Below are 24,942 nucleotides of genomic sequence, written 5' to 3'. Positions count from 1 at the left end.
TGCAATTGCCTGTTCTAACTTGACCTCAACTGGCAGCTCTTTTCCCGAGGTTGTAGTTCAAGGATCTTCTTTGCTATGCTTTCTTCAAGTCCCAACTTCTTGTTGTTCAGACAGCCTGAAAGTAGAGCGACCAAAATTGAGATGGTTGGCCTGGTGTGCATTGATGCCAGCAGGTCATTGGCCTCTTCATCAAGACCACAACGAGCTAAGAGATCCACTATACACACCAAGTGTTTCTCGGCAGGTTCAGTTACATACTCATTAACCATGCAATTGAACCAGAATCTCCCTTCTTCTACGAGACCGGAGTGACTGAGAGCGACAAGAGAGACTGGAATTGCGAAAAACCACCACATTGAAGCGTGGTTCTGCAGAAAAGACTCTTTTACTAAATCTTTGCAGATAGCACGTCGTCAAAAAATGGGCCCCACCTATCATAATAGAGGTTAAAAGGGGCGAATAGGCGATTAGGTGTTTTTGCAAATGATTAGGACAAAAATCACTGCTATGTGCAAAGATTTTGTAAAAGAGTCTTTTCTGCAAAACCACGCTTCAATGTGGTTTTTCGCAATTCACTCTCATCATCATACTTGTAACCTTTCTTTAATAAAAATATATAGCAAGGATACACAAATCTTACAGTCTTAGGAAGTTGGTCCCAACATCTCTTGACATGCAAAGTGTCCATCTCAATATCCTCATTATCTCATTTATCTTAACATGCAATTTGTTCACCCCATCAAACTTTGATAAGAGATGTTGTTGGTCTACTAAATAGTAAATATGGTGTTGGAGATTGACCTAATTCACAAAGGGCATCATTTCTTCAAGGAGAAGGCAAGGGTACATATCTTGCTCAGTTATTCAAATATTCACAACAAAACCTTTTTTATGAACATCTTAATTAAAAATATTTTTTCTATTATTGATATCCATGAACCATTTCCAAACCTGTAGAGTTTTGGGAACTAAATATGATTCAAGCAGCAATATACATAATGCCCCCAAAATTGGAGCATACTACTCGGAGAAAGAGGCATAAGGAGTTTATCGAAGTGATGGTGACCCCAAAAATAGACTTATGCTTCCCAATTCTTGAGAAATTCTGTAATGTGAGGATCACTTCAAAATCGGAAATAACACAAAATAACTTTCAAATTGTGAAGATAAATAAACATGACAACAATTGGACAATGTTTAGTTCTTTTTTGTGTTGATCATTTTGTATACGAGTATTGAATTACGGTCTAAAAAATAATGTTGTCATCATGGAGTATGTTTTATCGGTAGATCTAAACAAGGGTGAAAGCTGACACTAAAAAATTCAGCACCACCTGTCAAAATGGCCTCTTGAGTACCATGAAGTCCACCGTCAAGATGTACATACAACCTACACTGCCCCTGAATCCATTTAGCAGCTTGAGCAGCTAGCTGGCCCGATCCTTGGTCACGCCGCCACAGCCAACCTGGAGCATTAAGAGCAGCTTCTGCAAGGCACCCACACGCAGCTCCTCGACACAGCACGTGCCGGCGCCGGTGTCCGCGGGACAAGACGGCGAACTCCATGGCCATGTTGTACACACGGAACATCTTCTTGACCAGCACCTGCATGACCAACCGGCATGACCAGCGTGTGCGCATGCGCGAACTCGAGGACGGCGTCAACGCACACCGCACGGGTGGCTGTTGAGCACGGCCAATGCCTTCTCGTTCGCCTCCTTGTCAACGTCCACGAGAAGATCCGAAACAACAGACACTAACAAGCAGGCGGCCATGCGCTCGCAGCCGAAGATGAGGTAGTAGGCCGTGACGAGCGTGGCCTTGGTGACCTGCGGGGACACGGGGTTCTTGACGAGGCCGACGAGCGCGCTGCACATGCCGGGCATCCTCGACATGACGTCGACAGTGTGCTAGTCGATGGACGAGGCGAGCTCGTGGAGGACGATGGCATCGCTGGCCCGTGCTGCGACATCACCGTGGGAGAGCGCCGAGACAAGGGCTTGCGTGAAGCCGGGGAGGCAAGCCTAGTCGTCAAGCGGAAAGAACGGTAAGGGCTGCCAAGATCTTCCCCAGCAAACCAAATACTGCGGCGTTGTGTTGCCAAGCTCGGGCTCACGGGTGAGGCTCTAGAAAGCTCAGGCGAGCTGGCGGGCGGCACCGGCGATTGCGGTCGCTCTCCTTCTGGATGGCCCTGGCCCTGACACCACCGGCCCGCAGGCGACAACGTTCCCGTGCCGGGTGGCGGCGGACACGGCAACGAGCACCTCGGCGCACTGGTACCTTGGGCGTGGGCACCCTCTCGGCTCTGTTGGCGACACATCTGTCGTGGATCATGCGACGCGTGGCGTGGTTGCGGATGAGGTCGACGAGCTGCACGGGGCCGCCGATGATGTGGCACGTATCGCGCCCCCGCGCCAGATGATACGTCCATTTTGTATCATGCTTTCATGTTGATATTTATCGTTTTATGAGCTGTTATTACACTTTGCGGTACAATACTTATGCCTTTTCTCTCTTATTTTGCAAGCTTTACATGAAGAGGGAGAACGCTGGCAACTGGAATTCTGGCCTGAAAAATGAGCAAGTTTGAGATACCTATTCTGCGCAACTCCAAAAGCCGTGAAAATCAACGAGGACTTATTTTAGAATTTATAAAAAATACTGAATCGAAGAAGTACCAGAGGGGAGCCAGCAGGAGGCCACAAGCCTGCTAGGTGCGACCTCCCCCCCCTCGCCGCGCCTAGGGGGCTTGTGGGCTCCCTGGTGGCCCTCTGGCTCCCCTCTTTTGCCATAACAAGGGTTTCGTTTCAGAAAAAATCAAGAGGAGGCTTTCGGGAGGAATCGCCGCCGCCACGAGGCGGAACTTGAGCAGAACCAATCTAGAGCTCCGGCAGGGTCGTCCTGCCGGGGAAACTTCCCTCCCGGAGGGGGAAATCGTCGCCATCATCATCACCAACACTCCTCTCATCGGAGGGGACTCATCACCATCAACATCTTCATCAGCACCATCTCATCTCCAAACCCTAGGTCATCTCTTGTAACCAATCTCCGTCTCGCGACTCCGATTGGTACTTGTAAGGTTGCTAATAGTGTTAATTACTCTTTGTAGGTGATGCTAGTTGGATTACTCGGTGGAAGATTATATGTTCAGATCCTTGATGCTATTCATTACCTCTCTAGTCATGAATATTATTATGATTTGTGTGTAGTCACTTTTGTTTCTGAGGACATGGGATAATTCATGTCATAAGTACTCATGTGAATTTGGTATTCGTTCGATATTTTGATGCGTTGTATGTTGTTTTTTCTCTAGTGGTGTTATGTGAACGTCGACTACATAACACTTCACCATTATTTGGGCCTAGAGGAAGGCATTGGGAAGTAGTAAGTAGATGATGGGTTGCTAGAGTGACAGAAGCTTAAACCCTAGTTTATGTGTTCCTTCGTAAGTGGCTGATTTGGATCCACTAGTTTAATGCGATGGTTAGACTTTGTCTTAATTTTTCTTTCGTAGTTGTGGATGCTTGCGAGAGGGGTTAATCATAAGTGGGAGGCTTGTCCAAGTAAGGGCAGCACCCAAGCACCGGTCCACCCACATATCAAACTATCAAAGTAACGAACGCGAATCATATGAACATGATGAAAACTAGCTTGACAGAAATTCCCATGTGTCCTCGGGAGCGCTTTACCTCCTATAAGAGTTTGTTCAGGTTTGTCCCTTGCTACAAAAGGGATTGGGTCACTTTGTTGCACCTTTGCTACTTGCTACTTGCTGCGAATCATCTTATCACACAACTACTTCTTATCAATAATTTAAGTGCTTGGAGAGATTACCTTGCTGAAAACCACTTGTCAGATCCTTCTCCTCCTCGTTGGGTTCGACACTCCTCCTTATCGGAAGGACTACGATATATCCCCTATACTTGTGGGTCATCACCAGACACCCCTCCGCGCTCTCGCATTCGTATGTGATGCCCGTCGGCGTTGTGGCCGAGTTCTTCATCAGCTCGAGCGAGATCGAGCACCGAAAGTGCGCCGGCACCGCCAGCTCCTCGTCGTTCCCGACGGCCGCCGACGGCACTCGTCGTGTAGAGGATATCAAGTGGCGGTGTGGCGTCGTACATGGATGGACGGACGAGTCGACGACCCCTGCTACAAAAGGCCGGTGAGGATGGGAGCGGCGGCGAAAGACATTGATTGGACATGTGTGGCAGCGGATTGGAAGCTTTTTACGCGATACAGACGGGAGCGAGGGGTGACCGGGCGTGCGATCGTGCGTTAGTGGGCAGTTGTTTCCTTGTATATGGTGGAATAACGATCGCAAGATGCCGTCTTTTTCGGATTGTCCCGTGTGGTTTGTTTACGATGGTTTTTTTCTCTTGGTTTTTTTTCTCATGAAGTAACGATTTGTAGAGACGAAGGGATGGCGTGGAAGGAGATTTTTTTTAATTAAACCGACTGGTTTTTGAAGGGTTGAATAAAAATAGGTGGGGGGACGTGGGTGGGAGGGTAGCCATCGTTAGCGTTGGGAGGGGGAGATCGAACCATCACGACACACGGCAGATCCCCTTTAATAGTAGAGATTTTAGTAGTTGTTACTTTTTAGTGCGATGTATTTTCTTATTGTTTGACTTTTATTATTTTTGTAGTTTCAGTTTTCATAAAATAACGATTGTGGTTTTTTTGTCCATGATTTTTTTGTGTTTTGCCACACGGACACAAAATGCTAAGACACCTCGCACAGTGCAATTGCAAGGCCACAAGTTTTTAAAATAGTTCATAAGTACAAATTTTATAAGGGAAAAGTGGGTCGCACTTGCATGTTTTCAAAAGGGTAGCAGTTGTAAGTTCTTAAATTGAGGCGCAACAGCCACAAACGAGGTCGCAACTACAAGTTTTCAAATTGGGTCATAACTGAATGTTTTCAAGGCGGGTCGCAATTATGTGTTTCAAGAGAGACCATAACTGCAAGTTTCCAAATGTGATCGCAATTGCATGTTTTGAAATAGGATTTCAAATGCAAGTTTTCTAAAGGGGTTGTAACTGCATATTTTCAAAACTTATTGCAACTGCATGCTTTCAAGCAGAGTCACACAATTGCATGTTTTCAAGGTAGTCGCAACTCCATGTTTCCAAGGGGAGGTCACAAATGCATGGTTTTAAGGTGGTTCAGAACTATATTCTTTTAGGGGGGCACAATTGCATTTTTTAAGGCATGTCACAACCGCATGTTTTTAAGAGGTGTCATAACTGCAACTTTTCAAATGAGATCGCAATTTCATGTTTTCAAATGGGGGTGCAACTGCTAGTTCTCCAATGGGGTTGCAACTCCATGCTTCCAAGGCATGTCGCAACCGCATGTTTTTAAGGGGAGTCGCAACTGTATATTTTTCAAGAGGGGTCATAACTGTATGTTTTCAAGGAGGGTCGCCATTGTATGCTTTCAAGGTGATCACAACCACATGCTTTTAAGGGGTTCTAGCTGCATGTTTTTCAATGGGGTCGCAACTATGTGTTTTCCATGGGGGTCATGGCTGATTGTTTTCAAGTTGAGTGGTCATTGCATGCATTCAAGGGGTCTCCAATGTAAGTTTTCAAACATGCTTGCAATTGCATGTTGTCAAGGAGGTTGCACCTATATATTTTTAAGTGGGTCACAATAAATATTATTTTCCAGCCAACTGCGGTGAACATTTTTCAAAATACATGTTTCTTTAAATTCACGAACATTTATTTCAAAATTCATGACCATTTTTTATCTCTGATATTTTATAGATTTAATTTTTAATTTTTTTAAACATATTTAAAATTTACGAACATATTTTACGAATAAATTCATGGACATTTTCTAAAAAAGTGTTTAGAAAAGAACATAGTTTGTACATTTTCATTTGGTAACTATGAATTTTTGAATTTTTATATCACACGCTAGTACAAAGTTGTAGTTTCTCTAGGCAAAGTACAAAAGTTGTAGTTGTCCATTCCTTTCCAGCCCTTTTTCCAAAGAAAGGCTCTGTTGCCTTCTTATTTTATCATAAGCTAGTTTTTTAGGCAATTGTATCATAAGCTAGTACTCCTACAAAGTTATTTTAGACAAGTATACAAAGCTACAGTTTGTTCTTGCCTGCTTTGGAGCCACGTGACTTGCTCGTGTTTGTCGATCTGTAGGCCGGCCTAGTTATAGTATATTTAGTTTTGCGTCAAGAATTCGTGGCTTCGCACAGGGAACGACGTGATCTAGGCTGGCCCATTACTGTTGCGGGATCCGGGTTATGGAAACCTTTTAGACTTTTTCAGCTGGATTTTTTCGGTTTTGGGAAAACATTTAAAAGCTTCCCTGAACCGGTTTTTTTTTATTCTTTTCTGTTTCTGTTATAAAAATGTTCTAGATTTTAAAAAAATGTTCGGGATTTTCAAAAATTGTTCTTCAAGTTTGAAAAATATTTTTGCTTTCTAGAAAAATGTTCTGGATTTAAAAAAAATCTACTGGGGTTTAATTTACTTTTTAAAATTCGGAAATTGGTTCTGCAATTTCACAAAAACTTCTTGATTTATTCAATCTTTTTTCAAAAATGTTCTTGTTTTTCAAAATTTTGTTCTAAAGATTAAAAAAATGTTTGTGATTTAAAAAATTATACGTGCTTCAAAATTTGTGCAGATTGTTTCAAAAATGTTCTCCTTTTTATAATTTGTTCCCAAGATTAAAAAAGTGATCGTGCTTTTAAAAATTGTTTGCGTTTCCAAATTTGTTAAGGATTTTCAAAAAATTTCTCATTTTTAAAACTTGTTCCCAAGATTAAAAAAATGTTCGTGCTTTTCACAAATTATTCACGCCTTCAAATTTGTTCGGGGTTTTCAAAATTATTCTGTGTTTGAAAATTTTGTTCTCAAGATTCAAAAAATGTTCGTGCTTTAAAAAATTGTTCGCGTTTCCAAATTTGTTCAGGAACTTTCAGAATTGTTCTCATTTGTAAAACTTGTTCTCAAGATTCAAAAAATGTTCGTGCTTTTAAAAAATTGTCCACGCTTCGAAATTTGTTCGGGATTTTAATTTTTTTCTCTGTTTCAAAATTTTGATCTCAAGATTCAACAAAAGTTAATGCTTTAAACAAGCGTTTCTAAATTTGTTCAGGATTTTTCAAAAAAATTCTCATGTTTAAAACTTGTTCTCAGTATTCAAAAAATGTTCATGCTTTTAAAAAATGGTTCACCTTCCAAATTTGGTCGGGGTTTTTAAAATTGTTCTCATTTTCAAAATTTTGTTCTCAAGATTCAGAAAATGTTCGTGCTTTAAAAAATTATACACGTTTCCAAATTTGTTCAAGAATTTTCAAAAAAATTCCCGGTTTCAAGATTTGTTCTCAATATTTAAAAAATGTTCGTGCTTCCAAATTTGTTTTTGTTTTTTCAAAATTGTTCACCGTTTGAAAATTTTGTTCGCAAGATTCAAAAAATATTCGTGCTTTCAAAAATTGTTTGCGCTACTAAATTTGTTCAAGATTTTTCAAAATTGATCTCAGTTTCAAAACTGTGCATGTTTTAAAAAAAATTAAACAAATTGGGAATTAGTATTGCGTTCAAAATTTTAAGAACGTTCGACTCCGCGCTCGGTTTAAGTGTTGCACACAAATTTCAAAGAATGTTTCATGTTTTCAAATTTGTTAAGGAGTATTTGTGTTTCCTTTTTGAATTTAAAAAAATGTTCCAGTTCCAAAAAATGTGTTCTTGGTTTTCGGAAATATTTCAGTTTTTTGTTGTGAAATTGAAAATTGTTTGTGTTTCATAGATAATTTAGTTCTGCGTTGCTTGTTGGTTCTTCACGATTCAAGCTGTTGCAGAATAACGAATGAGCGCTAGCTCTAATGGTAGTACCGTGTCGTCTATAGCATGAGGTTCTAGGTTCGAGTTCACGTCGAAGCATTTGTATTTTAGCTACAGCGCGCTATTTAGCGAGCAATCTTGATGATCAATGGCGACACATAATACTATCTTCGTTATGAGGTGCAACTAATTAATCAATGAGTACTCCTTAGAATCCCCCACAAGGATCATTTTTGGTGGCCCGGTAGCGCATCATTTAGTGTGCTATCAGCCCGTCACCATGTGTCATGTGTTGAGCATTTCCTTACGATTTTGTTTATTCTTTATTTTTTTACGTGCTTTTGGCTTTTAGATGTTTTTTTCCTGTTTTTCTGATTTCCAGTTTTACCCTGTTTTCCTTATGTTTTGCATTATTTTAAAAATATCTTTATGTGCACAAAAACGCCTTTTTTCCCTGAGAGTGACATTTGTTTATTTTTCGTGGAGGCCTGAATTTGCTTCCGTGAGAGGCACATTTGAGTCTCTTGGAAAAAAACATGATTTTTTTTCCTTCCGTGACAAGCACAATCGTCTCTTGGAAAAGGATAAAAGACGTGCTTTTTCATTTCTTTTCACAAGAGGTACATATTTACTTCTTGTGGAGGCGCGAATTTGCTTCCGCAGGAGACATAACTATGCTTCTAAAAACCATATTTTTTTTGCAAGATACACGAGTTAATTCTCATGGAGGCACGAATTTGATTTCGCGAGAGGCACAATTATGCCTCTTTGAAAAGGAAAAAGACGTGTTGCCAGTTCCCTTTTTTCATGAAAAAAGGTCATTGAAACTTAAAAAGTTTTCAAGATCTCCATGCGAGGAATTCAATGGTGAAAATGGTCAAAATTCAAACACCCAATTTAAGAGATAAATCACTTGACGTAAACTAAAAAGGTGAAAGTAACCTTTGAAAAAAGTACTATACTGTTAGTGATGTTGTCACTATGGCGATGAGAAACACATTTTGATATGGCCTGTCAACAAAAAAACTGGTTGAATCAACAATACTTGAACAGGACCACACCAAGGTGGTCGCAAATAGGCTCAAAAACATCCTGCTTGATATTATTTCAGAAAAACAATCAGCTTTCGCGCCTGGGAGAATGATAACATACAATATCATTTGTGCCTACAAGTGTTTACACTTTATGAAAAATAGCAAATCTAAAGCAAATAGTTTATGTGCTTTAAAATTGGATATGATGAAAGCCTATGACAGATTGGAGTGGCCATACCTACGGGCGATGATGGAAAAGTTGGGTTTCCACAACCATGGATCACAACAGTTATGAGCATGGTGCAGTCAGTTTCATTCTTTGTTTTGTTCAATGGCGGGAAGTTGGATCAGTTCACGCCTACACGAGGTATCCGACAGGGAGATCCAATCTCCCCTTACCTTTTCTCAATTGCAGCACAGGGCCTCTCGTGCCTCTTAAAGTCTTGTTCTCAGCTCTCATGTTTGGAAGGGATAAAGGTGGCGCCATCAGCTCCTCTTGTAAACCATCTCCTTTTTGCTGATGATAGTATGCTGCTTTTCAAGTCAAGTGTGGAGGGAGCTCTTATGGTTTCAAACCTATTTGAAAAATAATGTGTTGCATCGGGGCAGAGAATCAATCATGATAAATCTTCCATCTTCTTCAGTAGGGGATGTCCCCAAGGTGTGAGAGAGACCATGAAACATAATCTTCAGGTGCATAATGAGTCTCTAAGTGATCGGTATTTGGGGATGCCTACTGACGTGGGGCATTCTAAGATGGGAACTTTCAAATATCTGAGGGATAGAGTTTGGGAAAAAGTAAGAGGATGGATGGAAAAGCTTCTTTCAGCAGCAGGCAAGGAAGTACTAATCAAGTCAGTTTCCCAGGCTATTCCCGTTTACTCGATGGCTTGTTTGAGATTAGTGATGATGATATGATGTATATAATTCTCGCACCTCGTTGGTTATCCCAAGTGGAAGGTTGAGATGTAGTCAGCATCAAGTTTTCCCTTACATGGAGAGTGTAAGGTTCATCGAACCAGGAAGACTCCTAGGATCAACAAGTAGGTGTCTTCCACCCTAGCGCTAGCAGAAGACGTGGACCTGCACACACAACAAATAACTTTGCTCCCAACGAATACACAGAGGTTGTCAATCTCTCGGCCTTGTAGTTTGCAAATGATCAAAACACAAGCGGGAATGTAATAGTGATTGCAACGGGAAAGTAAATGGCAACGGTAAATGATGGACGTGTAAACAATGATGGTGATATGGACCGAAGTCACATGCTGTTCACTAGTGATGTCTCTCTCCCAAAAGACGATAAACAACTATGCTTGGGTAAACAAATCACAGTTGGGCAATTGACAGAATTATGAACGCACTACAATGCTAATTATGCTACTTGATAGTTAGAGGTTCAATAGTAATGGGCAGTACGCCAAGACAAGTAGACCGTTTATTCATCAGCATCTACTTACTAATCATCCACCTTGAGATATCTATCCAGAACATCTCTCCGGTATTAAGTTGCGAGCCCCACCCAAAGTGTAAACTCAAAGCAACGGACAACTACATTAACGAACTATGCATAAGATAAACAATCCTTGCAACCGTGGTCACAAGCACCGTTGTTTTCTCCCTGGTGGCAAGAACACACCCCCTAGTCTCATGTTTCTGTCACTCAAGCTAGACATCGAGGGGCATGAACCCACAATCATGCATAACGCTCCCTCTTGGAGTTATAATCTACTACTCGGCCAAAGCAATAAATAGCAACGGAGAACATGCATGAAGAACTAAGGAACATAATATCAAAGGATAATCAAATATATAACTCATAACAATCTGAACATAATCTCATAATCCATCGGATCCCAACAAACCGAGCATAGCAATAGCAAGAGAATTACATAGATGTCTTGATCATGTAGGGCAGCTCACAAGGACTAACCATTGAAGCACAAGATTGGAGAGAAGACATCACATATCTATTGGTCATGGACCCATGGTCCAAGGAGGACTACTCACGACACGTCCGGGAAGCGTCCATGGCAGTGGAGAAGCTCCCGGAGGTCAATCCTCCCTCCGGCACGGTGCCAGGAAGAGGTGTCCTGACGCTCCCGATCTTAGAAGCGCTGCGGCGGCGGAACGATGGAAAAATTCACGATTCTGGAAGTTGTGTAAGTGTTTCCTCTCGGGACTCTAAATATAGGCCAAAGGAGGGCACCGAAGGAGGTGGGGCCCACCCAGGCGGCCTCCCGGCGCGGCTTAGGGCCTGGCCGCGCCAGCAGGTCGCCTGGGCAGCCCCTGGCCCCCCTCTGGCCCATCTTCGGTGATAAGGAAGTTGTTGAGACCATGTGATTATTGGAGCCAAGTTAGGATGATCAACGAACAACTATCTACTACATCAATCCAATGTTGTCTCGGTAACAAGTATCTACTTCATGCATTCATTTCTTGCAAAGGCCCAAACCTGTCTTTTCTTTTCCAGGTTGCATCATGGCATGAATCTCTTGATTCATTCGTGTAGTACTTGTTTCCTTTCTCAAAGCATCTGAACGATGATGTCTTATTGCTAGTTGGGATGTCTTTGATGTTCGTATGTTGGAAGTTCATATTGTACAATAAGAAAATATTAGGCCATGTGCTATGCTTCCAAGCAAAGATCTTATTGATATATTTATGACTTCCTTTTGGATATCTTGTTTGTTCCTTCTTGTAACCATTTCGTGTGTACATCCTTCTTTGTGGATATATATCATCATGATTGTCTTCTACTTAGAATCTTTTACACATGAGAGAAGTTACATCTCTAATTGATATCCTCTTTTCTTTCACGTCCATTGTTGCATTTCCTTTTTCAGTTTTTGGTGGCTTCGTGAAAGGATTTGTCTTGAGTGCGTATCTTATTTTCCTACATCTTGATGCACTCTTTGGCCGTGAAGATTATTTTTCCTCATGCTTGTCTTGATGAGGGTTTTGCCATTTCGATTGGTATCCCTCCTCTTGACAAGGTTCTTATTTCCTATCTTCACCATGGGTTGTCACAAGCGTTGGTTCTTATTTTGTTTATTAGTAACTTGTGAACCCATTTTCTAGTATGTGTGTGTGGGAATGATATGTCTTGCACTTTGTGTCTCATTTCATCAAGACTATGTTGATGAGTAATGCTCATCCTTATCTTAGTCTTCTCAAGTGCTTTGCCATGACTCACACACATTATTTTGGTTGAGCCTATTTTTAAGTTGCTTCTTTTACGTGTTGCTCAACCATTTGTTTTGTTCAAGTGATATGCTTATTGTATCATCTATCTTATTGCACTCGTTGTGTGTTTTTATTAATTTTGGAGGAGCAACGATCCTATTTTGTGCACTTGTATCAAAAACAAAAATCTCGTATTAGTGCACAAATCATGGGGAGCTTCTCTAGTTTTGATAAAACACTCTGTTGCCTTTATCATAATATCTTTTATTCATGTGGTTCGAAGGACCATATGATTGTTTCTTCCATCTGGTATCTTTTGATTGCTTGCCTCTATTTTTGTATGTCTTTGTGGCATACGATCCTTTTATTTGCAATCTTTGGGTCCTCAATATAGTTTGTTTTCCTCCAACTACTTATCATTGTATTTGTGTATTTCTTTGCACTCATTTGCTGAGAAGTACAAACTTTTTGGAGGACCACCTACTATATTGGCTTTCTAAACTTTTCGTCCATTTTGGCAATCGATGCCAATGGGGGAGAAGTTTAGAAAGTTTACTTTGGATATGTTTAGAGGGTTTTGCTTTTATGGCGTAAGCATTTACATCTTGCACGCATGCATTATTGCTTTGAATGCATGCGCTTGGTTATGCTTATTTCCGTATATAAACTCTCTTGAAGTGGTTGTCATCAATTACCAAAATGGGGGAGATTGTTAGAGCATATATCTCCATATGTGGTTTTGGTAATCGATGAAAATTCCTATGGACTAATGGTTTCCTTAATTTATATTTATAGGATTTGTCCATGTGCACTTCTTGAAGTCCATCTGTTTGGTTCAAGGAGTTTATATGATGACCAAGATGGTATTCAAGGTATTATCCAAAGAATGGTCATAGAGACACAAGGTTGATCAAGATCTCATACAAAGCATACAAGATGTACCGAGAGGGATCAAGTGATCCCATGGTATGGTAAGCATTGTCCATTACGTGTTTGTGTACTAACCCATGGTCTTCGTGATAGTTCTATGTGGGGTTAGGTGTGTCTCCATGGGCTTGCGTCTAGAGGAAGATCTCATACAAAGCGTACAAGATGTGCCGAGAGGGATCAAGTGATCCCATGGTATGGTAAGCATTGTCCATTACGTGTTTGTGTACTAACCCATGGTCTTCGTGATAGTTCTATGTGGGGTTAGGTGTGTCTCCATGGGCTTGCGTCTAGAGGAAGATCTCATACAACCCATGAAGGATGACGTCAAGTGGTGATCGTCATCAAGATTGCGGTGTGCAAGTTCAAGTGGATCAACACGAAGATATCATGCTTGAAGCCTGCCGTCCATTGTGGGGGCAATGGACTTGTGAAGATATACTGAAGAGTGGCTCACCCATGTTGTGTATGGGGAGCAATCAACTAGTCTTCATCAAGACAACACAATCAAGAAGGTGGTCCATCTTGAGGAAGCCAAGATCACCGTCATCTAGCTCAAGAGGATGAGGTGCAAGGTATAGGTTTGCCCTTGATAGGTTTTCTGTTTTAGGATAGATTTTCGTTCTGTCAAGGGGGGCTCTCAAGTGAGTAGCTCGATCATATCGTTCGTTGAGAGCTCAAGCCATTTCCATCCTTGCATCATACTTCTTGGTTCTTATTTGGTGTTTCTTTTTGCGAGTTTTAGAGCTTATGGTCATCTTCATGACAAGCTCGAGTTCATCGAAAACGGAGTCCATATGCATCTAGTATGATGTTTTCAATGTTGGAGTTTTTTCCGGTTCTTCATTCATAGAGGTCTCACATCTCTATATCATTGGCATTTTCATATCTGCATGGTCTTAAGATTTCAACAAGCTTGGGTTTGCTCGATTCGGAGCTCGTATGCGAAAGTTATGGTTGTTTCAGTGACGAGCGATAGTACCGCTCCAGTCCTAGTGGTAGTACCGCCAGGGGCAGCGGTAGTACCGCTTCGGGTGGGCGGTAGTACCGCTTCGGGACGGTAGTACCTCTCTCTGAGCGGTTGTTCTCCGTTGGACTTTTTGCGAAGACTTTCTTTAACGGTAGTATCGCCAGGGGCTAGCGGTAGTACCGCTCCTCCCTGAGCGGTAGTACCACTGGGGGCAGCGGTAGTACCGCTGTGCGTGGGCTGTAAGTGGGGGTAACGGTCTGATTCCTTCCCACTATATAAAGGGGGTCTTCTTCCCCCTTGGCCTGATCTATCCGTTGAGCTCAGGTTTTACCCCCATTGTTGACCTTCTTAGAGCTTGCTTACTCTGAATCCCTCCAATGATTCTTGCTTGTTCTTGAGGGAAAAGAGAGAGGAGATCTAGGTCCACATCTCCACTAATCACTTTCTCCTCTATGTGAGGGGAACCCCTTGGATCCAGATCTTGGAGTTCTTTGTGAGCTCCTTGTTCTTCCTCTTATATTTCTCCATAGCTTTTGTTGTTGTGGAGGGATTTGAGTGTGAGAGACTCGTCCACTTCGTGTGTTCTTGCCATTGCATTAGTTGCATCGGTTTGAGTTCTCCACGGTGATACGTGGAAGTGAAGTTTGAGAAGCTTATTACCTTTGGTACTTAGTACCCTAAATATTGTTCTTCATGGATGCTTTGGCGTCCTTGAAGCTTGGTGGTGTCTCGGAGCTCAATCATTGTGGTGTAAAGCTCCGGGCAAGCATCGGGGTCTCCATTTAGGTTGTGGAGATTGCCCCGAGTAATTTGTACGGGTACCGGTGACGGCCCCCAAGGTTTGCCATTTGTACGGGTTCGGTGACCGCCCTCAAGGGTCCCTTAGTGGAATCACGACATCTTGCATTGTGCAGGGCGTGAGGAGGTTACGGTGGCCTTAGTGGCATCTTGGGGAGCATTGTGCCTCCACACCGCTCCAACGGATATTAGCATCCACAAGGGTGTGAACTTCGGGATACATCGTCGTCTCCGCGTGCCTCAGTTATATCTTACCCGAACCCTTTACTTATGCACTTTACTTTGTGATAGCCATATTGTTTCTTGTCATATATCTTGTTGTCACTTAGTTGTTTATCTTGCTTAGCATAAGTTTTTGGTGCACATAGGCGAGCCTAGTTGTTTTAGGTTTTGTGCTTGACATATTAAACGTTAGTTTTATTCCGCATTTGTTCAAGCCTAAACCGTAATTATTTTAAAGCACCTATTCACCCCCCCTCTAGGCGACATCCACGTCCTTTCAACATTGTCATCCAAAAGGTCATGGAACAAGCATAAATTATAGATACGTTTGGGACGTATCAATTACCAAGAGGCTTATGTGAAAATATTACCTCTATTATTCAACAATTCTGGTGGGGATCGAAACAAGGTAGGAGAAAACCGGCATGGGTCTCATGGGATGTTATGACACAACCTAAATATATGGGGCATGGGGTTCACAGATATGGAGGTCTTTAATCTCGCATTACTAGCTCGGGAGGCGTGGAGGGTTCTGGTGGATTCAGAATCTTTTAGTGCTCGAATCCTGAAGTCGGTTTACTTCCCAAGCAGCAGTTTTCTAGAGGCAGAACTTGGCAACCATCCCTCGCAAATTTGGAGGGCAATCCTGGATGGAAGGGAGGTTATTAAACAACGGGCTATCAAGAGGATCGAGACTGGTCAAAGCACACACATATGGTGATCAAACTAGCTTCCCAGAACAGGGAATATGCGCCCGTTCATAGGCATGGTAAATGACCCCTAAACCGGGTTTCAGACCTGATTGATGCCACGATGGCGATGTGGAAGGAGGATCTGATCCGTTCGGCTTTCCTACCTGCTAACGCTGATACAATTCTAGCAATTCCACTGTGCACGAGACCGATAGCTGATTTCTGGGCTTGGTCGTATGAGAGAACTGGCCTTTTCTCGGCCAGTTCACCATACAAGATGGTGATCAATACCAGGGAGAACAGTGTGAATGGAAACGTTAATACAACTGGGGGTCCCGGGACTCCAGAAGGAAAATAATGGACAACTCTGTGGGACACCAAAGTCCCTTTGAAAATCAAGGTTTTCCTGTGGAGGTTGGCTAGGAATTCAATGCCATCAATGGATGTGCTGCACCATCGCAACATGGCGACGACACACCTTTTGTGCTCTATGTGGTCAGAATGATTCCTAGAGACATGCACTCATGGAATGCACCACGTCGAGGTGCATTTGGGCTCTTTCTGAAGATACACTGGTTGAGAAAATCAGTGAGAACAATGAGCCCAATGCCAAGAACTGGATCTTTGTGATGCATGATCAATTAACACAGAAACAATATACCTTACCGGTGGTCGCTTGGTGGGCAATTTGGAGGGCTAGAAGGAAGGCATTTATGAAGACATCTTTCAAAGCCCTCAGTCGGTAAATGAATTCATAATTTCTTACATCAATGACCTCACTTTAACAGAGAGTAGGGGACCTTCCTCGCAGTCACAGACTATACAACAGACGGGGGGATGGAAGGGCCCTCCGGAGTCTTACCTGAAGATCAATGTAGACGCTGATGTATCACACGACTGTAGAAAGGGAGTGGCAACCGCTATATGTCGTGACCATGATGGTCTTTTCCAAGGAGCTTCAGCGATGGTTTTCAAGGGTATAGGAGATGCACCCACACTCGAAGCTCTGGCGATCCGGAAGGCTTTTGCCCTAGCAAATGATCTATACATACAATGTATACATATTGCTTCGAATTGCAAGGTGGTGGTCGACGATATCAAGGACAAGCAGCCTACAACATACGGTGTTATTTTACATGAAATTTTAGAACACAAAGCGTCTTTTCAGACATGCAATGTAGTGCATGAATATAGGAGCTCGAATGTCGAGGCTCACAATTTAGCGAAACATGTTATGAGGTTAGGGGAAGGCCGACATGTATGGCTAGGTACCCCGGAAGATTTATCTTTTGTACCTTTGAACATTTATTAATAAAGTTTTGCGAGATTGTCTCAAAAAAAAAACATGAGAATGACCTCCAACTTAGTGTAAGTCGCACTAACCACACAGAAACCCACACGTTGTGATAATATATTTCCATTTTTTCTTTTATTCTTTCTCCAGCCTTTTTTTTCCCTTTTCATTTTGGATTTGTTTGGACCGGGATTCTGTTTGGTTTTTCTTTCTTTTCTTTCCTCTTTGTTCCCTTTTTCTTTACTTTGAAAAAATGCATTTCAATTTCTATGAACTTTCTATTTTGATGCCTTTTTCTTCAAATTCGATGATTTATTTTAAAATAGGTGAACATTTTCCAAATTCGGTAACTGTCTTTCAAAAGAGATGGACTTTTTCCCAAATCAATGATTTTGTTTATCAAAGTAGGTGAACTTTTTATTCAAATTCAGTGAACTCTTTTTTAAAATTGATGAACTTTTTTTAAGTTGATTAAGTATTTTAGAATCGATGGATTTTTTTCAAATTGATGATTTATTTTTTAAAATCTGTTAACTTGTCTGAATTCATGATATTTTCTTGTTCTGCGATTCTTTACTTTTTTAAAAAGAAATGTGATAAGCGTCCGTGGGGAAATAATACACGAAATCTAGATGGCCGGTCCATCAATGCCGTCGTGCGGGCGTTAGGGAGCTTCCCTCACACGTGAAGGGTCAAATAGAAGCTCCCCAAACTATATGTCATCTCGATGAGTTTACACACACCCTATGTGGCTATGTCCTTAGGGAAAAGTTTCCAGCTGGAACACCGGCCGAAATGTTCTTGCTGAACCCAACGACGTCATATCCCACTTAATCTTGTGATCTTTGCCTTATCTTCTTCCTCCTTCCACCAACGCGCGCCCTTCACCCGAGATTCACATCTTTCTCGTTTCCTTTCCGCTAGATTGGAAGCCATGGCCATGGGCGACCGTCCCTCGTGCCTGCACCAGCCCATGCGAGCTCGTCGTCGCCGGCGCCGCCGCCCAGGAGAGCTGCAACGATGGTTTGGTGGAGCTGCATGGTCAGGACGGGCACCACGGTCATCATTATTTTTGTTAAAATTGATGTCCAAATTTGCTACAACCAGTGTCAAAATTTGCTATAACCGGTGTCAAAATTTGCTACATCATACATGGCGTCGCGATTTTTGCTACAATCGGTGTTTCATTTTGCTACAACCGACGACATGACGAGCTGCATCCCCTCTCAACTGCTCCATGGCCGGCAAAGTTGCGTCCATGGCCGAAGGCGTTTTTTTGCTACATGCTTCAACCGACATCAAAATTTGCTACAAACAGCTCCGCATTTTGCTACCACCGGTGTCGCATTTTGCTACATCGCACATAGCGTCGTGATTTTTGCTACAACCGGTGTTTCATTTTGCTACAACCGACGACATGGCGAGCTGCATCCCCTCTCTTAAATGCTCCATGGCGAGCTTCAAGGCCCGCGGAGAGCTCGTCCATGGCGGGGGAGGAAGGGGAGACGAGGACCGGCGGCGACCGACGACGACGAGGACCGGAGACCGTCGAGAACCACACGGGGCACAAGCGGGGCAACCCACCAAGCCCACGAGCCGCTCCGACGAGCGTCGATGAGCTGCTCTGGCAACGGACATGGACGGGCCAACGCGGGGCAGGAGGCTTTGTTTTTCCTCGCGCGGTGGCATGAGGTTGCAATGTTTTTGCTTCAATGCCTTCAGCCAGCTCGCGCGCAGATCTGATGGACGTGGCTGGCTGCATCCGACGACCTGGGCCTGACCGGCCGAACCATTGCACCGGTCCGCCAGCGCATATTGCTTCCCATCTCTTTAATACCTGGAAAAATTCTTCTCCCACACTCTCGTATGCTTTTTTTTACGAAAAAGGGTTCCCCCGCTTTATATTATAAAGCCTCGATCAAAGCATACTAGCCACCCCAATATTCAACGCACCCAAGCCAATGCCACAAAGCACACAACCATGGCCAAAGTACAACCTAAAAGTACGAAGTCTTGCTGGGGGAGCAGCACAATAATCCCCAAGACAGAAATAAATACAGCTAGGCTAGTCCGGGTCAGGAGGAGGACGAAGCCGCGGGGTTGAGCTGGACGACATGCGTGCGGCAGCTCCTCTCAATGCAGTTGCAGTCATGTCGATGGAGAGTCGGTCATTGTGTCGACTAAGCGGTCGCCATAGCTGTAGAAAACCACACAATTTGAAATTGCATCAGTCGCACGGAGAGGGATAACATGCTCAATCACAAGCTTAGTACGAACATTCCATAAGATCCAGAGGAGGACACCGATGGTAACCCAGAGGCTCAGTCTCACAGTGGCGCCGTGCGATCGAAGCACTTCGGCAAACATGCCAGGAAGGTTGTCGTGGCACCAACTGCCACCAACCGCCTTCCGCAGGCACCTCCACATGAACCTAACGGCAAGGCAAGTTAAAAAGATGTGGTTACAGTCCTCAGGGACCGTACACAGAGGACACATCCCGTCAGATGGTCCGTGCCTCTTCAGCACTTCGGTCCAGAAGGGACCGTGTGCTTTTTTCAATCTCTATACTAACAACTGAGTGCATATAAAAAAACTGAGTGCATATATGACATGATTAAAGGTGTATAATGTATTATCTGTTTAAATATTCATGTTCATACCATCAGATCTCAAATCTCATGCGAATATATTGTCATAAATTTTCACGCGTGAGTAGCTATCATGAAAGGTTCTTCCATTCTAAGCCATATCCACTGCTACAGTTTTATGTCCTCAGATTATAGACAGGCCAGGTTTCACCTTCACTTCCTCGAGAGAAGTGGCGGTACGCTCTGCTCGTTTCTGAAGTAGTCGCTGGCGTCCACCTTCCCCTTGGTGACGGCGAGCCTCTGGAAGTTGGCCCCGAAGTAACTCTCACCCCACACCTTGCCGGTTTCGTAGCTGGTGACACCGCCGACCACCGTGTTCTCCCCGATGTCCAGGTCCCGGTAGTTCACGTACGCACCCCTCGGGTTCTTGCTAACGAACGGCTCCATGAAGTTGTACAGGCCACTGATCCAGTTCGGCCCGTCCGTGCCGTTGCCCGTCCAGAACGCCACGTACTGGATGTTGTAGAGGACGCCGCTCCGGTGAGGGTACGGCGTGTCGCCGTCGGCGATGCTGCCGACCCTTCCGCCGTGAGGCTCCAGGATCATGATCCCCGCGGCGGAGCTGTTGAACCAGGGGAAGATCTTCTCCCACGTGTCCTTGGTGATGGCTTGCTTGACGTAGTCAGACTTGTTCTTGGTGAAGGTGCTCAGGCTGGTCGTCCGGTTGAGGAGCGTCTCCACCGGCGTCTCGGTGTCGCCGGAGTTGATGTAGACCGTGGACTGCAGCCAGGTCATCTCCCGGCAGTCGGCGCGCGTCATGCCGAGCTCGGGGAACAGGCTGCTCATGGCGCGCACCAGCGCGCTGCAGCCGCCGAGATACAGGGTCTGGAAGAGGGCGTGCTGGTTCTGCACGATCACCCGTATGCTGAGGTCCTCGGGGAGGGCCGGCGCGAGCGCCTGCCATTTGGTCACGGCATTGGCCGCGCCCTGGTCAATGGTCTTCTGGATGTTGGAGAACGTCACTGTCGGCGGGACGGGTACCAGCCTGACCTTCCACGACAGCACGATGCCGAAGTTCCCGCCGCCGCCGCCGCGGATGGCCCAGAAGAGGTCGCTCCCCATGGCCTCCTTGTCCAGCAGCCTCCCGTTGGCGTCGACCAGCGTGGCGTCGAGGACGTTGTCAATGGAGAGGCCGTACTTGCGCATCATCATGCCCATGCCGCCGCCGCTGATGTGGCCGCCCAAGCCCATGGTCGAGCACACGCCGGCAGAGAACGCGAGCCCGGGCGCCGCCTTGGCGACGGCGTAGTACAGCTCCCCGACCGTCGCGCCCGAGTCCACCCACGCGGTGCCCGCGGCCCGGTCGACGCGCACGGCGCGGAGGTTGGCGAGGTCGACCACCGCGAACACCTCGGGGCGCTCGGACCGGTACGAGAGGCCCTCGTAGTCGTGTCCGCCGCTGCGCACGCGGAGGCGCACGTCGTGGCGGCGGCCGCAGAGCACGGCGGCCTGGACGTGGGACGCGTTGGTGGGCGTCACGATGCAGAGCGGCCTCACAGTCGTCGGGGTGAAGAACTTGGGGTTCCGGATGGACGACACCAGGACGGAAGTGAACGACGGCGAACTCGGCGTCAATACGCGCTCGCTGGGGATGCTCGACGAGAGGCACTGGAGGAAGTCGCCGGAGGCAGCCAAGGAGGGGACGGACACGTAGCAACCGAGGAAGCAAGCTGTGAGCAAGAGTGCCATGCGTGTGGAAACCGCCATTTTTGCCGCTCTCGAACAAACTGGCACAGAGCTTATGGTCCAATCTTGAGCTCGATATATTTATACTAGCATACATAATTGTCCGGGCGTTTCAACGGATATAAATATTTTATTATATGTTATTAACACATAATTACTTTCCATATCAGTTTGATTGTCTAAATATTCTTCAAATCACACATATCTAAATAAATTTTAGGATTTTATTTGATAATTACTTATTATCTTGCCAAAAAAACATAATTCCAGTTAACATTTTTTTTAGCGACATAATAAAGATGGGAAGGAAGGAGGAATGTTGAACGAAGGGCGGCCAGGCCCAAGACAAAACCTTACATTTTTTCTATCATGGCCATGCAGCCGTGCTGCGTGAACAGGAAGTAGTACGACTTCGTAAACGTGCGCGTTCGGTGCTGTGGTGGAGAAGTCATGGTCAACCCTTTCTGGGTGGCCGTCATGGTCGATCGACGGGGTGCTGGCATGGAGTTTTGCTGGCCTTGGTGAGACGTGTTTGATTAGTCCGTTGTCCAGGCACCGCATCTTTTTTGTGTTCTCCAGATAGGCATCTAGAGGTCATCCTGCCTCGGAAGTAAACGAAGAAATATTGCGCTGACTAGTTTTGCTGCGAGATTGCAAGTTGTGTTTCATTTGCACACTTCAAGTTGTGTTATCTTGATTTTTTTAGTCTTTGCCTTCGTGTTTTAACACAGTACAGACGCAAGCATATATACACGCGCATATACTTATTTTTATGAACGCATACGCGTACATCCTATCCCTATAAGCACATTTGAAAGACTGAACCGACATATCATCTTAAAATTTACGAAGTCACCGTAGGCACATCGTCGTCGACGGAAACGTCGCCCTCCACTGAATGTGTATCGCCGATAATCTAAAAATAAATTTAGAAATAAAACGAGCATCAGAATTTGAACTCTGGTCAACTGGGATACCACAATCCCTCTAACCATCCAACCACATGTCAAAAAAACCACAATTTAATCTACGCCTTCGTGTTTTTCTTTTCTTTTGAAACATAAAGGGCGTCCAGTTTCAACCTCAGATCAAGCCAGCCTGCAGCGCGCTTTTGTGCCTTGATCTTAGAAAATTCAAGCCGGCCAGCAGTGCCATCTTGTTGCCTTCGGCCAGCCATACGTCTTGTTACAAAAAAACCAAACGAGGGATTGGGCGGCTATGTTGGCTCTGGTCGTGTTTCCACGTAGCACAAACCGGATGCATTGATCAGCGATCACAATTCACACGCCACAGAGATTTTGAAGATACTCGTACAGTTTTTTTTTCTTTTTATAAATAATAATAATCATACAGGTCAACAAAAGCAACATTTTGCTTCAATTTGAAGATTTGTTAACTCTTATGCTTTTGATCGGCAATGCAGGAGTTCGAGCATCTCCAACAGCGGCGTCAAAAAACACGCGTGCGCTGTAAATTATATTTTTATCATGCGCGGGACAAAATCGTGCGCTCCAGCGGACGCGGGAAATAACGCGCGCGGTAAACTATTGCGCGCGAGAGAGAGAAAGCGGGCGGCCTCGCGCTAGATTTAACGCATCGCTTTCATCGCGCCTATAAAATGTGGCGTTCGTCACGCGGCTGTCCATAGCCACACGCCCTTTTTCGCTCCCTCTACTGCGCCATCTGCCGCTCCCTCGCCGTTGCTCCCTCTGCCGCTCCCTCTGTTGCGCGCTCTGCCGCTCCCTCACCGTCGCTCCCTCTACCGCTCCCTCTGCCACCATGCCGCCGCACCGCCGTGGATCCTCGGGTTACCGCGGCATCCGCGAGCGTCTACTATGACGAGATCAGGTCCGGCAACATGCACCTCGGCCTCGGCACCTTCGAAACCGCGCACGAGGTCGCCCGCGCGTACGACGTGGCGCCTAGGGAGGCCTCGTGCACAGATGAACTTTCAGGATGTCTACACGCGCGAGCAGATGTAGGACCTCGCCCCTCCACCTCGTTTGATATCAGACCAGGACCGTCAGGAGCACCATCGGCAGGAGCGTCGGCTCCTCGTCGCCGAGGAGGACGAGCGATCCATGGCGGAGTGGCGCCGACGCCACCCGGAGGACGTTGCCGCCGAGAACGCCTGCTGGGCGAAGAGGACGGCAAGGCGTCGCGAGGAGCGGCAGGACGTGCGTCGGCGCAAGGTACTCGCTATATCGGAGTGCATGGCCGTCAACAAAGGTATGCCGTCCATCTTCACTTCCGACGATGAACGTTGGGAGAACGCATGGCTATCTACCTCGGACATCACCCACAGTGACGACTCGGAGTAGTTTTATCTATCTATGTATATCTATCTATGTAGTTTCATCGTGTTGAACTAGTTTTATTATCTATATTATCGTGTTGAACTAGTTTATTATCTATATAAATGAATTATGTATCAAATCTATGCATATATTTTAGCACGTTGGATTAGTTTTGCGTTTTAATTTGTAGCGTCTACTGGAGCGCCGCATGCGTGCTAAAATATGATCTATAAAAAGCTAAGCGCGTGGTGCAAATCCGTTTTTTAGGCGTCAGTCGAAACGCGCTTGTTAGAGATGCTCTGAATGAAAGTAGCAGGCCACTGCGAAGCATCATCGGCTATATCTAGGCATGGGCAGCCTACTTGCGGACGCAAAATTGCTAGGCTGCATCGGGCAGGCTTGTGTTCTGGGATGGGCTCTCGCCTAAATTAACAGCCTGGCCCGTTTTCATTTTCAGCTTGATAAATAGTCTGGCTTGGCCCGATCATCAGTTTTGTATCTACATAAGTGAAATTCTTGTCTCGAAGTCCCTGCTCAACAACCATATAAAATGGCCACCAAACTTCCCCTACTTCGTTTGCAACCCTATTCGACAACATTTCTGTCTCAAAGTCCCTTAAATATTTCTCAACAATTCCTCCAGCAATAAAGTGAGATCAATGACCTCTTAGATTGGGACTAGTGTGCTTCAGCCATGTATTAGTTGATCAATGGCAATAACAACGAAATAAATATGTTGCGGTTGTAGCAAGTAAACCAGTAACACCTGGACTATTTCCTTTGTAAAAAACCTGCAAATGAGTCATCAGTAAAAAACATCAAGAAATAATAGGTTAGGAATACTATGCTCAAGATTATTACTGATTTTGTGAACAAGTTCAATCAATTGAACATTCTCAACCTCGGGTCTCTCGCACTATGAATTTTTTCTAATTACAAAAGCTAATACTGCAGTGTTTCAGATTTCACCCCAAATTGTTGTCACGACCTAAAAGAATTCTTGTGAATCTGTTCCAGACAAGAAAATAAAAATATGATATCCATGTGTCAAGACCATTAGATAAAATAAGAATCTCTATAGTTCACGCCCATGTTAAGTGGTCATATTTTTTTAATAAATGAGCTCACACTTTTAGCCCTTGTTATTATAGCTTGACTCCGAAACCTTCTTTTTCGAGTCAACTGGATGCGTTATGCCTTTTCCAAATGAGCCTGCAACTACAGCCCACACAAATTCTTTCCATAATGCACCATAAAATTCATTTTGGTAATAGTGTAGGGCACAGTTTTGCAACTGTGTGGTTTATGTGAAAGTGCAGCTAAAGTTCAACGAAAATAAACCATCATACAAATTTGTAGCTACAATA

At 44.6% G+C, this 24,942-nt stretch overlaps 1 protein-coding gene and 1 pseudogene across 1 annotated transcript; both read right to left on the bottom strand.

Annotated features, from left to right (window-relative positions):
• Nucleotides 1-1,337: 1,337 nt before the first annotated feature.
• On the bottom strand, nt 1,338-18,706 carry LOC123409200 (annotated as a pseudogene).
• Nucleotides 18,707-19,609: 903 nt separating this feature from the next.
• On the bottom strand, nt 19,610-21,384 carry LOC123413019 (berberine bridge enzyme-like Cyn d 4). Its single transcript, XM_045105963.1, has one exon. It carries the CDS (start codon nt 21,297-21,299, stop codon nt 19,746-19,748), a length of 1,554 nt encoding a protein of 517 aa, XP_044961898.1. The 5' UTR covers nt 21,300-21,384; the 3' UTR covers nt 19,610-19,745.
• Between the last annotated feature and the right edge of the window lie 3,558 nt (nt 21,385-24,942).

The sequence above is a fragment of the Hordeum vulgare genome, chromosome 7H, assembly GCF_904849725.1.
Source record: "Hordeum vulgare subsp. vulgare chromosome 7H, MorexV3_pseudomolecules_assembly, whole genome shotgun sequence".
NCBI classification, from domain to species: domain Eukaryota; kingdom Viridiplantae; phylum Streptophyta; class Magnoliopsida; order Poales; family Poaceae; genus Hordeum; species Hordeum vulgare.
Note: the sequence above shows the minus strand (reverse complement) of the source record. Positions and strands in the feature narration are given on the sequence as shown.

What these genes read in the sequence shown, in the direction of transcription:
- LOC123413019 (XM_045105963.1), bottom strand. Translation starts at nt 21,299, where the DNA reads ATGGCGGTTTCCACACGCATGGCACTCTTGCTCACAGCTTGCTTCCTC.